Genomic DNA, 16,509 nt, shown 5'->3' with positions numbered 1-16,509 from the left:
TTATACATTTATAAATGGTATGCATCATATTTAAATATATTTACCTTAGCTTAAACAGATAACGCATAACTTAGTACCTCATACAAAGGAAAGTTATTATGTGCACTTCTTTTTCGATATTTTGTAATTAAAAAGTGTGTGTTAAGGTCTTTTTAAATAATCTCTGAAGTTTCATAAAAAAATTCAACCATTTTGCTAATGTTTCCCCATGTTTCCCAAAAAGTGCGATAAATTATGCGATACAAACGATATATCCTGTGCGATAACCGATACGTATCTGTATCCCAAGGTTGCGATACATTGCGCGATACCGATATTTCGAACACTGGTCGATCAGTGTTCGAAATATCGGTATCGCTACAAGTTTCGCTGGCTAGGGATATGGAAACAATATCGATATCACTAATAACTAGAAATGCGGGAAAACATAGGACAAACAGTGGAATTTTCAGTGAAACTTCAGTCTTCAGGAGATGTTGAAACATACATATTTGCATATTTAGAAATAAAAAAAATTGCAAAAAGAATGCATACACAACAAGTTTCCATTTAATGGGGCCTTAAAAGTATGCGCTGGTGTAAGAAATCAGTCCAACCATCCCCTCCGGCCAATTTAACCATCCAACCTTCCATCCAAACATCCATCGATATTGCAAATTATCAACAACACATGATATTTCACTAAGAAATCATCAACAATTGGAAAGGAAATGAAAGATTGTGGTCTCAATATCTCGCACGTTGCGATATTGATAATATCGAGATATTATCAATATTATGAATGACAAATTGAACACTACATACAACCATGTGCCCATGAAAAAAATTCGAAATAAAATTTTTTCTAATGAACAAAAATTTGATGATATCAATACGTTGGTGATATTATTGAAATATCGTCAATATACTTATGATACAAGCATTACCTAGAATTTACATAGTCGAAAATATTGGCGATACATTGGCGATATTGATGCATTGGCAATACAAGCGACACCTAGAATTTACATAGTTGAAAATATTGACGATTACATTAGAGATATTGGTACGTTAGCGATACATTGCCAATACCTAGAATTTTTGATACTACCAACGTTATTGGTATCACTACTAGTGTTATTGGTATCGTTGAACTAGAGATAAAGATAATATCAGAGATATTTCGATAATATCGGAGATAATTCGAACATTGGTTGCAACCTTGATTCAAATTTTATTTTTTGCATTTTTTTTTCATTCCTGTCTGATGCCCGCTCCCATTGTTTATTTTTTACCAAATTTAAAAGTTACCATGTTCAGTTTCTGATTTTTTTTTTTGGAAAGATGAAACTTTATTTTAGGCCGCAACCCAAAAAAAAAAAAGGCAAGAAGAGTACAAAAAGAAAAAAAAACCAAACCGAACAAACCAGAAAAACGTAGAAGAAACTAAAGAAAGCTTAGAGGAAAAACTAAAAGTGCAACAACCACCAGCCCCATGGCTGGGAATACCCTGGGAGCAAAACCCAATAAGAAACTAAAGAAAGCTTAGAGGAAAAACTAAAAGTACAACAACCGCCAGCCCCACGGCTGGGAATACCCTTGGGAGCAAAACCCAATCAAGGAGCCCAATCTTGGAAGAGCTGAATAAGTAGGGGTGTGAAATGGGCAAGGCTTGGGCCTGGCAAAATGAGAATTTTGAATAGGCCTGGCCTGAAACAGTTCAAAATCCGGGCCGAGACCAACTCAGGCCCGGTCCATTGACAGCCCTATGAATAAACCTACTGAAGAACCTGGCAGTCATGGTGCCTTTGTTACGAAAACATGAATTATTTTTTCTCCACAAATTGCCCAGAGGACAGCTAGTAAGGTGAGTCTCCATTTTTTCATCCCAAGCCTCTCACCGTCTGCTGCATGCCAAGATAGGTTCAGTTACTGATTTTTTTTTTTTTTATAAAAATCACCTTTCTATTAAAAAGTTTCCTTTCTCTTGTTTTTTAATTACTCTTATTTGTTTAACTTTTAAGTGACATGCATACTATTCGCTTAGCTGATTCTTTGGCCATTGAAGTAGTAGGTCGATCATTCATAGTGAATATAACTCTATACTTTCAAGCCATGGATGTCATTTGCCAGTTTTTGTATTAATTCATTGGTTTTTGGACAAAGTGGACTGCAAGGCTTCAAGAATGAATCATTCTTGTCTTGTTTGAAATCATTTGTACCTTAACTTGTGATTTCAGTTGCAACCCTGATTCAAATTTCATAATTTTGCGTCTTTTCATTCCTGTGCCTGTGCCCATTGTATATATTTTTAACCAGATCAAATAGTTTCCATGTTCATCTAATGATTTTTTTATCATCTTTCTACATGTGTAGATTAGTAGGTTGTCATCAATCTTTTTAATGCAATTTTGTTGTATCTTGTAGGCTAATGGACCTGGTTCATGAAGATTTATCATTAGCTGATCAGTTTTCAAAATTGAAGGTGAACTGTGTTAATTTCAATTTTTTTTTAATTATTTAATATTGGACCAGTATAGGCTAATGTTGTGGATGAGTCACCTGACTTATGTGGTAGCATGTTGATGTAACTTACATTTTTTGTGCTTGTTTTCTTTCTCATCCAACACATTTTTGCTCTTAGCAATTCTGAGAAATGCAACTGGCTTCCATTTTCGGTGCTTTCCCTTCTTCCCTGCTTCTTCTAATTTTGTCTTTCACTCTGAACCTGGGAAGCACTTGAAGAAAAGCACAGTTATCACTTGATTGACTCAAAGCAAGTTCAAATAAAAAAAAGGATGGATGCCTTGAGGTTGGAAGAATCAGAGACCGTAATTGGAGTATTCTAAATAAAGGTCGGTGGAGGTTTTGGGTGTATTTTGTGGAGAAAGGTGATATGGCATGCCAACAAGAAAAAGAAAGGTGAGATGCAATAAATATGGCTCATCTAGTATAGGGTGGGATCAAGGCGGAGTAAAAAAATAGGGAAAAATTTTGGGAAGTGGAAGAGTATTTTTGAAGTCGGACGAATTGGAAAGTGCATTCAAGGAAGATTCGGTTTAGAAGTTGGGAATGCGGATGCGGTCTATCTTTGGGTGGATACATGGATAGTGGCCAGTGGGAGGACCTCTTGCATTGAAATTCTCAAGAATATTGTGTGGTTAGATAAAGGTGCAATGGATGAAAAATGTTATTTGAAGGAATCTAGAAGTTGATAAGGTTGAGGATTACATTGACCTGTGGGGTTAGTCGGTCAATATCTTCCATGCTACTTTTGCTTGGAGAATCATGGCCAATAAATTTTAGCTCTTGAATCTTCAACATAGGGAGCACAACTTGCCAAATATACACGTCATGTGTTGGAGGGGGGCATTATTCATTGCCTTGCGGCTATACATTTATTTATTTATTATTATTTTTTAATTAGGTTCTTTGGGATCATGGTTCTTCCAAGTGAAGCTAGGGGATGCATTCCAAAGTTGGAAAGGGGTCCTTTCTATTGTGCGACTTTCCTTCATATCTTTCTCCATTGAGGAGCTCATACATTAAGAGGGAAGAGGCAATCTGTTTTTAGTTTCATGATCAATTTTTTCTGTTAGGGGTGCACACGGTTCGGTTCGGTCCGGTTCTAGGGTGAAACCGGAACTGAACTGTTCCTTTCGGTTCCAGGATTTTCGGAACCGGAACCGGACCGTAGCACCCTAGAACCGAACCGAAACCAGACCGTGAAACCGGTTCGGTTCTGGATCGGTTCCACGTTTCTGGGCTTTACATGTTCTATTTTATAATTTAGCCCATGTCCATTTGTGTTGTGATTAACTTGATGAATGGTTTAGATAGTGAATATGGTGTGAAAAAATACAATTATGAAAACAAGCAAGGGGTGCATTGTTAACCATAAATCATGAGTCAAATATACAACTAAAATATATTGTAAACTCACAGTTTTAGGTTCGGTTCCATGGTTCGATTCCAAGTTCGGATTCACGGTTCAGATCCACAGTTTGGATCACGGTTCGGTTCGGTTCTACATACCCCCAAACGGGAACCGTACCGAACTAAACGGTTCTTTAATTTTTGGAACCGGAATCGGAACCGGTGCACTCTAGAATTGGACCAAACTGGACCGTTTGGTCGGTTCCGGTCTGGTTCCACGGTTCTACCGGTTTAATGTGCACCCCTATTTTCTGTATCGCACCCTTGGGATATGGATACATATCAGTTATCTTATGGGATATATCGGTTGTATCGCGCAATGTATCACTGTTGTTGGGAAACATGGGGAACATTAGGAAATTGGTCGAATTTTTGAATGAAACTTCAGAGATAGTTGAAAAAGACATCAATACACACATAGAAATCCTTTGTATGAGGTCCTAATCCATGCGTTGTTCAACTAAACTGATGCAAGTATATTCAAAGTCTCTTCATATAATTTATAAATGTAAGAAGACATGTGGAAACACAAGCAATACATTCAAAAGCAAAAGAAGAATCGCTAGATTAGGTTACATACATGTTTGATTTTGTGTTTGGACACAGATTGCAGCCGATTTGCGAGAAATTAGGAAAATTTGATTTTTCACAATTTTTCGCAACTCGGCTCATCTCCTCCAAGTCTCGAAATCAAAGCTCCAAATCGATGATTTTTTGTGCAAAACATGAAGAATCATGGATTTGTAACCATTTGACATTGATTTAATATGATTTATAGCAAAAAAATAATACTGAAAACGTTGATAAGGATAACTGCAAATATAAATAATTTGCAATTGAATTCATATGATTATGGTACACCAAATGAGAACCGAAGCATGTAATCATGAGCTTAGGAAGTATGGTACTTTGCAGGGTATACACCCTAGGAACTCCACTTTCAAGACAAGAGGAAGGTATTGTGACCAGTGTTCATGTTGTCGGTGAAAAATCGATATTATCGCCGACAATTTCGGTATTGCTGGACTTGCGATACCGAAAACCCAAAAATTTGTTTCTCTTCCAAATATCGGCGATGTATTGTCGATAATGTTGATGACAACGAAAATATCGACAATTCGACGATTATATCTCTGTATATAGCCTTAAATTTTAAAAAAAGAAAAGAAAAGAAAAGAAGGAAAAAACGCGAGAGATATTAGATTAGATAGAGGGAATCGAATAGAACCATACCTATTGAAGGAGAATCGAATGGAGAGATTCAAATAATGTGAAGGGAGAATCGAGTTAAGAGCTACTTGCATTGCGGCGGCTGTTGCGGAGGGATAGAGGGAATCGAATAAAAGCATACCTATTGAAGGAGAATCGAACGAAGAGATTCAAATAATGTGAAGGGAGAATCGAGTTGAGAGCTACTTGCGTTGCAGCGGCCACTGCGGAGGGATAGAGGGAATCGAATAGAACCATACCTATTGAAGGAGAATCGAATGGAGAGATTCAAATAATGTGAAGGGAGAATCGAGTTGAGAGCTACTTGCGTTGCGGCGGCCACTGCGGAGGGAATTTGCGTTGACTTCTAGGGTTTTGAAGGAGGGGTCGAAGCTCTTTTGTTTTTAATTTTACTTTTTAAGTTTTTCTAAAATGTGCGTTTTTCACCAGTTAAAAGCATGGGTCACCACTGTTTTGAATGAAAATAAAACTAATAATTTAAGTCACTTTCAAGTTACTTTTAGAATGTAAGTTTCATATCATGTAATAAAAGTGGTTCACCACCGCTTTACGAACAAAAAATGCAATTAAAAAAAAAAAACTAAAAAAATAAATCGAATGGGATGGTTAGGGCAGCGAATTAGGTGCGCTTGAGCCTAGGCCTCACCCAAGATGGTGTAGCCCTTACTGTGGGGCCCACCATGGTCTATGTATTCTATATCCACGTAGTCCATTTGTTTTTCCAAAACGTTTTAGGGCATGAGCCCAAAAATGAAGATCCAAATCTCAGGTGGACCATACAACAACGGTGATTGAATGCCATACCATTAAAAACTTCCTAGGGCCCACCTTAATCTTTCCATAATGTTTATTTGCCATCCAACCTGTTGCTAAAGTCACATAATCGTGGATGAAGGGAAAAAGGAAATATCAGCTTGATCCAAAACTTTTCTGGCCCATTTATGGTCAATCACCATTGTTTCCTATGATAAAGTCCACTTGAGAATTGGATCCACTTCATTGTTAGGTTCACGCCCTAAAAGGATCTTGTAAAACAAATGGATATAGAATACATAAATCAAGGTGGGGGCCACCGTCTTAGGTGAGGCCGAGGCCACACCTAATCCACTCCCGATGGTTAGATGGTTGGATGCATGGATGGGATGGGATGGTTGGATGGATGTTTGGATGGGATGGATGGGTTCGTTGGATGGATGGATGCTTGAATGGATAGATGGGATGGATGTGTGGATGTTTGGATGCTTGAATGGATAGATGGGATGGATGTGTGGATGTTTGGATGATTAGATAGGATGGATGGATGGGATGGGATGGTTGGATGGTTGGATTATTGGATAGATGGGATGGATGGATAGTTTGATGGATAGGGATGGATGGATGAATGTTTGGATGATTTGATGGGATGGATGGATGGTTAGATGAGCCTAATAAGCTTTCTTTTGTTTTCAATTAAATCTAGGACATTGCTTTTAGTATAAGCATTTGGCTTGTTCATGTTGGTAGAGCTAATGATATTGCAGATAATATTGCAGGAGGGGTGAGGAAATTGGCTCTTTGCATTGGGAGTAGGGTTATCAATGGCTTTCCCGGTTTAATGGGTGGGTGTAATTTTGGAAACATTAAGGAATTGGGTTGGATTCAATTAAGGAATTGGGTTGGGTCCAGTCGCTCCATGCCAGTTCCAATTACTTTTATTTTATTTTTTTACGCGCACACCCTCACACCCACACACACCACAATGAGTACTCGAACCGATGACCTTAGTGTTGAAACTCATGTGAGTCTACCACCAAGCCAGGAGCAAGGACCCAATTCCAATTACTTTTGATATTAACATTATATATGGATTGTTCTAGCAACAGAACAAGATTTGTTGAGCCGCATGCATGTAAGGAAACCCGTTTACACACCAGGCATGTGTTAAAGTGGCACATTGTGTGCGATCTAATCCATCCATTAGGTGGGTGCATCCATGTAAGCACTCTTATTTGACCTGTACCTGACCAAATACAACTTGAAACCTAGGTCCAACGACTCCAACCTGAACCCAATCGGATTCTGCTCGGTCCTTAAAAAGAGACCAGGGCCCAGAAGGAACTGGACCTGATTAGGCATGGGTAATGGTACTCTAGGACCATACCCATTGACAGCCCTATTTTGGAGCTTGCTACATGTCTCTTGATGTTTCTTTCCTACTTTTAATAGATTCTGTCATCTCTCTCTCTCCTCTGAGAAAAAAAAGTAAAAGAAGTTTTTTAGTGACATATCAGCGACCAACTAGGCACTTGACTTATTTTATTCATATGTATTCCATTTTAAAATTTATTCTATGCGATGGAATGTTTATAAATCTGTTACTTATATTTTTTTTCCTCATTCAATCTGATCCATCTCATTTATATTATTTGTTGATTTAATCCAAATTATAATTTGTCCTCAACTAATTGAATCTGATAAAGTTTTCAGATTCCTCAAACTGCCATAAGCAAACTGTTGTCATCGCTACCTCCTCCAGAATCTAGTACATTCCGTGTTGATTTTCGTTCTACCCATGTCCGTTACCTGAACAATTTGGAGGAGGATGCCATGTATAGGAGGTGGCGAAGCAACTTAAATGAGGTGGATTCCTTCCTTAGAGAGCTTGATGAACTTGTGATTGATTTAATTTATTTTCTAACATTGATCCTTTTTTCTGATGTAGCTTCTGATGCCAGTCTTCCCTGGCCAGCTTCGCTATATCCGTAAGAATCTATTCCATGCTGTTTATGTGCTTGATCCGGCAACAATATGTGGACTTGAGGCAAGTTAGTTATGTCTCATTGATTTGTACCTTCAATTTGTCTTCTTTGTTTTTTGCTTCTTTTCTGTTTTTTTGTTTTTTTGTTTTTTTTCGTTTTTTTTTTTTTAAAATTTAAATTTTTAAATTTTTAATTTTTTTAAATTTTAAATTCCTAATTTGTTTTTACACCACTGCAGTCGATCGACATGATTATGTCCATGTATGAAAATAATGTTCCTATGAGATTTGGGGCAATACTATATTCATCAAGATTGATCCAGAAAATCGAAGATAATGTTGGTGAACTTCCCATCCCTTCTGGCAGTAATGCTGAGGAAGATATTTCCAGTTTGGTAATTTTTTATTCTTATCATATGTCAAGTTCACATTGCCTTTCTATCTTCAGAAGCTGAAATGGTGTTCGTTTTTGACACATTTTCTTCATTTTGATTATCATTCGCACATTGTGCTATAGGCTTGTGCGAAATAAACTGTGCCATGTTGTAGAAAGCTCTTTCTTTGATTGTAATCATTGAGGGATTTTGCGTGTGTGCGTGCGCGTGCTTGTTCTCTCATTCATTCTAATGATTCCTTTGAGGGACTGAGTGTTCGCGTGCATGAGCGCGCATGAGGTTCAGCCATCAATAAAATGCAAAACGTTGGAGCCTTGCACTTTTACAAACTGTAGTTATGGGGTGGGGTCTTTAAGTTGTCCTAACATAGGCCCTTGCATACTTAGTGTTTTTTTTTTTTTTTGTGTGCATCTTCGTTCCTAGTTAAGTTCTATGGAATGCAGATTCGTTGCAGGTGTATTACACACCCTTTATTTTGCTGTTGGTTTGGAGGTGGATTTGGGCCTTGTATGATATTGAGGTTATATTGGAGCCACCTTTCAGACAAAAAAGAGTGCTTAGACTGGAGCTCCAAGATCACAAGTGGAGACCAAGAAATGCTTGACATCAGGGTGTTTTGTGCCAGCCTGGTGTGAACGCTTTGCATGGAGAAAGAGGAAACATTTCAGTAGCATCTAGTGGGTCCTTTTTTATTCACTGATACATGCGTCCATATATTGAATGCTTAGCTTGGCTGTACATGCAGCTACCATTCTTTAACAGGCTTGGTTGTCTATTGAAGCCCATAAATTGTTTTCTTCAGAACACATCAAAGTCTGCTTTCTTCTTTATCCTGTTGATTACTCCATTAGAACTTCATTTAACCATCAATGAAGGAATGCTTTTTTTTTTTTTTTTAAATAAAAAATAAAATCTCCCCCACATATCCATGAAGGATTTTCAGCACTCTGGTAAAGTTTCCACCTGCTTATGATGGCTGAGCAGTCCTGACATAGTAATCGCCATTTTAACTACAGTATTGGGGTTTTGTAGGGTTCTGCTGCTACTCATTTTAGCAATATTGAGGTAGATACAAATGGAACAGAAACCTCATAGTTACAGGTTTTAACTGTAGGGGAGTGTGGCTTTGGATTAAATAGCTCTCAAGTTTAAAGGCATGACATTCGTTACATGCAACTTATCTCTAACACAGCACAAGAAGGTAACTTTCTCATAAGGAGATTACTCATTCCAATTTGGATCCTGACAGCCACTGCCCCGGGTCTTACTCCTGGTGATTGGGACCTGGCTATTCAATCTAGGTCAAGCATTTATTTAGCTGCAACAACAACAACAACATGCAGCCCCCACTAACTGGTGGCCTGTTGATGAGGACATCCGAGCACCATACCAGAGGAGGAGGGCTAAGCTAGTCTCCTTATGGTTAGACGACCATTACATGGGGCCTACTTGGCCCAATTCACATTCCTAGCCACGTTGAAGACCCCACGTACATTTTCATGCATCTTTGAAGACCCCACACTGGGAAGATGCACGTGGGTTGTATATAGGAGCTTGATGGACACATCAGACCATTGGATTGGGTGGGCACGATGATCGGACTGTTAGATCATCATCGGACATCTTGATCGTGGATCCCCATGGGCCACAAAATAGTTTAGTTGTTTAGATTGTTTACATGCTTCATTATTTTTGGTATACCTTATATTTGTGTTGACATTAGGGAGTTATGAACAACATTTAATTCATTAAGTGTCTTTATGTTGAGAATCTTATATAAGAGCGCTTTTTTGTAAAATATCTTTTCTGAAATTATAAAAGAGAAAGGAGGGTGTGTGGAGCCCTAATGCCATTATTTTGAAAAAAAGAAGCTTTGCGTTTTGTCTTCGTCATGTGATTTGGAGCTTGGGTGTGGTGTGATTCCATTCCCCATTCAATGGAGGTGCGAGGCTTCTATCTATCATCTTCCTTCTCTCTTCATTTCTATCCAAAAGAGGTATTTTCTTCATCTCTCTTCTTCCCTTTTATTCAAGACCATCCAAATCATCTTTTTTTTTTTTCCTTCCAATTTTCATCATCCTACTTTAACCCCAACTGAAATCAACCATTGAGGACCTAAAACCCTAGCCAACAACCCACACGTGCGAGCCCCTAGGCTGACCGTGTGGACAACCACTTAATACTTTGATTTCCACTCGTTTCCCCCATCAAAACCCCTTGATTCCCCATCCATAACCCTACCCTAAACCCTATATCCCCAATTTTCAGATTTTCCCTTCCTAACCTTTCATAAAACCTACAAATCTGTCCCTTGAGTGTGGAACGTGCTTATGCTAAATTGGAAGTTTTATCCTTTCATCGGGCCTATTTTAATTGATTTATATGATTTCTTAGCATGTGGGCATGTGATTTAAGTTAAATCAGATTTTATTTTATATTGTTTACTCTTACTTGGTGGATTAACATCTTTTGTTAATTGAATTACTTTATGGACTCTTTCATAATCTCCACTTTGTATGCTAGCATTAAATCCCGTGTCTTGCATCACCTGTCAACTGCGTACTATCACTTGACCATGTGCTTTGGCCTCTGAGGTGCACGGGGATATGCTCATGAGCTGAAGCTGCACGTGCCATGGTGAGGGCACTGCATTGATCCTAGTGGACAAGGGCGAGGCTCCCTGACCACTTGGAGAAGCACTTTGTCATCCTTCATTGTACCGTTCCTATCCTGGGTCTCAGTGATGGTTGGGTTCCTACTCAAACAAAAAGCACTGATCCCTTAACAACTTTCTTTCTTTTTTCATCCTTTTTTTTTTTTTGAACCATATTTTCTCATCAAGTTTCTAAATGTTAGTGCACTCACTGATTCACCATGCACACATGTTTGTTAATCACGTGACTAGTTGTGTCAAGTAGTCGGATGGGTCCTTGGGAAAAGAAGACCAACGATGCAATTGGAGCAGAAGCCCAAGTTACAAGATCAAAGTACAAAGAAGCTTCTACAATGTTGACCTTGCCTATAGATGATCCTAACCCAAATAGGAAAACCCACTTAGATCATCTATTCAAGCCATCTAAGTTCATATTTTCTACCCCTCTAGACTTGGCTTTAGGAAGTTCCAAGCTGTTTGAATGATTTAAAGGACAAGAAGCTAAAACAGGAAAATCTGTCCCAATTCGGTTGGAGAAGGTGACGCCGAATGGCACCTTCGGTACCACTGAAGACCCCCTCGGAGCCACCGAAAGTGCCCAAAACAGTCCAGCAACATATCAAAGATAATTCGGTACCACCGACTGGATTTTCGGTCCCACCGACTCCTATCGAAGTACAATGTTCGGTGCCACCGAAAGTAACAAATTTCATCCAGCAGCTTCAGGATCTAATTCGGTACCACCGAGTGATACTTCGGTGCCACCGACTGCAGTTCGGTGCCACCGAAAGTTCGCTCGGTAGAATCGAAAACTAGCCGTTATAGATCCGTTGAGACTTTTTCTTTATAAATATAGGACCTAGAATTTTATGAAAAGTGTGTATTTAGGCATTTCAGAGTCTCTAGTGTATCCCAAGCTTATCCCACTCATCCTAGACTCTATCCACACGAGATTCATGTTCCTTCATTGTGATTCCTCACTTTAATGAGCATTCAAAGCTCCTATTGTGAAGAACATGATCTCTAGCATGTTTTAGAGTATAGAGACCAAACCCATTGGTAAATCCTCCGTTTCCATGATACTTTAGAACATCCATTAGTTGAATCTCTTAGGAAATCCATTCATAACCTTTGATAGGAGATTCTACCCACTTCCATTACCTTGGTTACCTTTATAGGAACATCATATGCAAGGTACTTGATCGTGAAGCTGATACAACAGGAAAATCACAGCGTTGTGATCGGGAGAGCATCGGTAAGCTGATTCAAGCACAAGAGAGCGAAGATCAAGCAACCCAAGACAAGCTACAAAAGAGGACTCATTCCGACAAGTGGTATTGTTAAGAGTCCACAAGTTAGTCTCTATCCTTGTGTAGGATTAAGGCTAAGAGTTTTCCATGCACAAACTTGATTAAGTGCCCTACAGGTGAGGGTTCGATTCCCCTCATTGGCTTTACCCGATACACGTGGTTGTGGGTGATTGCGTGTATCCGTATGGATTAGTCTCACTTCAAAAAGAGGTGGGGACACCCTGTGTCTTCAAAAAAAAGAAAAAAAAAAAACTCGATTAAGTGCCTAGTGTGGGACCTTGGCCGGTGTGCCTAAACGTAGGTGCCTAGTGTGGGACCTTGGCCGGTGTGCTTAAACGTAGGTGCCTTGTGTGGGACCTTGGCTGGTGGGCCTAAATGTAGGTTCTTAGTGTGAGACCTTTGTTCGTGTGTAGAGCATAAATCGGAGTCCTTTGTGTACGGTTGTAAAGGTTAATGGTGAACTTTTTTTTTTTTTCAAAAGAAGAAATTGTATTCAATTTGGACAAAATTACAGGGATTCGGGTCTTTTGCGGAAAAAAGGACCACAGTAAGACCTATCGTAAAAGTCGAACCGAAACAACCACCAGAAAATTATAAAGAAACAGAGGACAACTTCCTCTCCCTTAATGCGCCGAGCCCCACCCTGTCTAAGAAGAGGAATCCCCTCACGTGTTTAGGCAGAGCGCTAGGACAGGAGAAAACTAACCGAGATTGGGACAAGCTGCCCATCCGAGCAAGAGCGTCGGTCGAGCCGTTCCCCTCCTTGAATGTGTGCATGAAATTCACCGTTGCGGTATCCGTTAGCGACTCCGTAAGAGTTTTCCAACCTTTCCAAATCCATCCGCACTTTGCCCCATCTTTAAAGACCTTAATCACCACATTTGAATCCGATTCCACTATGATTTGGGAGAAGCCTCTTTCCAAGCACAAGAGAATACCATCATGAACCGCCCTGAACTCGGCGCTAGTGTTGGACATGGAACCGCCGTACCCATATGCGAATCCAAAAATAAACTCCCCCCTGTCGTTTCTACACACACCGCCGCCCCCTGCCAAACTCGGATTGCCTCTAGATGAACCGTCAACATTGACCTTGACCCATCCAGAAGGTGGTTAATGGTGAACTTGATTTAAAACCATTCATAGTGAAATCCGGTACACTCTAGGAGAGAGTGTCTGCCGGGAGTGGAGTAGGCAAGTAGTCGAACCACTATACATGCTTGTGTTTGGAATTGTCATTTGCGCATTTGTTTAAATTATGTGTATGATTTAAATGCTTAATTATATATACATGATTAAATGAATGCCTAAGTTTGATAGGTAACATTTTCCACACACACATGTTCACTACGCTGTAGGCTAGTCGCTGAATTTGCGTATCTTAAGTAGCCTATGTGATTGGAACCTCTATTGGCTTGGAAGCCTTTAGAGTCATATTGCCTTGCTTTAAGCTGAAGGATTGTTTAAGTTAGGCAATTAGAAGTTTTAAATAGGCATAGTCGGCGAATTATGTGTATGATTTAAATGCTTAATTATATATACATGATTAAATGAATGCCTACGTTTGATAGGGAACATTTTCCACACACATGTTCACTACGCTGTAGGCTAGTCGCTGAATTTGCATATCTTAAGTAGCCTATGTGATTGGAACCTCTATTGGCTTGGAAGCCTTTAGAGTCATATTGCCTTACTTGCTTTAAGTTGAAGGATTGTTTAAGTTAGGCAATTAGAAGTTTTAAATAGGCATAGTCGGCGAAAAGTCCTATTCACCCCCCTCTAGGACTCTTGGACTATTCCATACTTCTACTACAGCGGTCTAAACCGCAATTTCACTAAAGACTTCTGGAATCTTTCTAACCTGCTTGAGACTAACTCTAACTCCAATTTGACCACGTACTCAAGTACAAAGGCTTTTCCTAAGTGCACGTTGGAAAGGAATCTAACAAAGAAACTAATTTTCACAGGTCACTTGATTTTCAATTAGGAAACCAACTTAAATCATACTCTAAGTGAAACTAGTGCTTCTTGGTAACTTCTAGATTTTAATTTCTAAACCAAAACCATGGCACCAAAAAACCCTTTTAAATCAACATGTTCACTCCAATAGGGCTTTTAGTGGCCTAGCATGAAGTCAGCCATAAACCTTAGCAAATTCATGTTCATATGGTCCTGATACACACACACACATACATACATATGTTGCGGCTGCGAAGTGTGAAGTTTGGTGTATGGTGTACAATTAGCCCCATGGTGTACCTCGATTCTTTAGTTGGAGGAACTTGAATTCCTCTGGTGAGTCTGAAGATTCATATAATCTGCATCGTGCTACTTCAAATTGTTACTGGAGATGCAGGTAAGGAAACTGTCTTCTTTTGATGTTACCTGATAATGGCTTCTGGTGAGTGATTCCCCTGGCCTGCCACCAATCTGCTGCTCCCATGGAGGTATTTCTCTAGCCAGCCATCTGGGTACTGCGCCTTATAGTCCTGCGTGGGCAAAAGAACTTCCTGTGAACATGCATGCAATCATCCATTGGTTGACTCATTGAAAGAACTCTAAAATGTTTCTGAAGTTGAACTCTTTCAGATAGTGCAAGAATAAAATAAGTTTACTTGGTTGGTGAAAACACCTCTAGAAAGTAGTCGTTTGTTACTTTCACAAACCCCACATCTCTGAAGGAACAGAATTGGCCTGAGATTAGTTGCATGATTGTTCAAACTAGGCGCTGCACCCACTTTGAATCACCTTCGGACTTATGCTCCCTGTCCTGCTTCCTAGTTGTTTGTACTTTTTGAAACTGATGCTTCTCCATTCCTGCACGCAAATCTGTTGCCGCTTCGCTTCTTACTTTGTGCAACAGCCTGAGTATTTTATGCATGGTTTTAAATATCTGTTACAATATGCCTTATTGGATGTATTGTATCTGTATCTTTCCACCCAATACGTGATATAGGGGCGAACTCACCTGTTTCCGAAAATGGGCCGTATCGGCATTGTATTGGTCGATGCCGTCTGATACAGGCTGTATCGGCACCGATATGACTGGTTCAGGCCAATATGATTATAACAGTCCTGTTTTAAAAAATAGGAAAAGAAATCCAGCTTCTCTGTCTCTGTCTCTGTCTCTATCTCTGACTCTGTCTCTGTCTCTCTCTCTCTCTCACTTGGTTCTTAATTTCAACCATGTAGGAAGCTTAAATACTCATTCTATGCTAGATCTAGGCTATTTTGGGGATCAAGGCACAAGACTTAAGTAATATTCAATGAATCTAAGTGGAAAGAACCATTTTGTGAAAAAAATTGAAGGGGAAAGCTATCACTTCTTCTTTCTTCTTCTTCTCGTTTTATTTCTATATAAAGGGCCCTAATCCATCAAATCATGCTTGATTTGTGTTCTATTTTGGCCTATTTGGTTGACTTTCAGCAGGTCAAGCCGACAAACACCATTCTTATCAAAGAATGGTCTGATAGACCACTGAGTACATGTTAAAAATACAAAAAATGATATATCCCAGTGTTTTACATTTTCCCTATTTTCCTGATAAAAATTTCAAAATTTTTTAGGGCAAAAAAATGACCGATACGGGGCCATTCCTTTTCATACAGGCCTGATATGGTCCGATGCATCCTGTATTTTATCGTTTTTGGGCCCGGTTGATACACCACCCCGTACTAAGAATCAAAACCTTTATTTCATGTTTGCTTCCCACTGGTTCAAACCGGAAACTCCAGAAAGGGAAGAACAGCAGATAAAGAATAAATTCAGTTAGATCCATATATATGTTGGAATGAAGATTATTGGAAGTCCATAAGGGCCGCTATCTGCTGAAGATATGCCACCTTAAGAGGTGATGGGCTGTGTCAGCAGCTGACAGGGACATTTCTCACGAACTGCCACTTGAGAAGACTACTAGACCAAAGATACCTTTTAAAGAAATTAAAAGGTCATTTAAATGATCCTTTGCTTCTGATACTTTGTATATTCCTGTCAAAGGTTACTAAATGGATTAGCCGATTGGCTCTGGCCATCTATTTTTCTATCAGGAGTTGATGTTTGCACGTAAAAGTCATATTGGTTGTCACTCCTTTGTTGAGGTTTCTCCTCCCATTGCTTGAGCTGATTCATCAAATCATCATGCTGATTGGCAAAATATGAGAACAGTGATATCTTGGCCGAATTTTTGCCAAGTGATCCAACTATCAATTCCCTAACCATTTAAAAATCATATAACACTTGTGGTGCATGTTCAGTGCCTAGTCATTGGT

The 16,509-nt window shown here is 39.3% G+C and overlaps 1 protein-coding gene across 2 annotated transcripts in view; it reads left to right on the top strand.

Moving 5' to 3' along the window:
• LOC131253403 (UDP-glucose:glycoprotein glucosyltransferase) overlaps nt 1-16,509 on the top strand; it is a 115,602-nt gene that overhangs the window by 19,372 nt on the left and 79,721 nt on the right. For both annotated transcript variants that reach the window (XM_058254374.1, XM_058254373.1), the window contains exons 9-12: nt 2,407-2,464; nt 7,612-7,764; nt 7,847-7,945; nt 8,122-8,277. In XM_058254374.1, the coding sequence (XP_058110357.1) occupies nt 2,407-2,464; nt 7,612-7,764; nt 7,847-7,945; nt 8,122-8,277 (466 nt within the window). The remainder of the gene's footprint in view (nt 1-2,406; nt 2,465-7,611; nt 7,765-7,846; nt 7,946-8,121; nt 8,278-16,509) is intronic.

The sequence above is a fragment of the Magnolia sinica genome, chromosome 8 (genome assembly GCF_029962835.1).
Source record: "Magnolia sinica isolate HGM2019 chromosome 8, MsV1, whole genome shotgun sequence".
Taxonomy (NCBI): domain Eukaryota; kingdom Viridiplantae; phylum Streptophyta; class Magnoliopsida; order Magnoliales; family Magnoliaceae; genus Magnolia; species Magnolia sinica.
The sequence above is the reverse complement of the archived record's forward strand: the minus strand, read 5'-3'. Positions and strand labels throughout refer to the sequence as shown.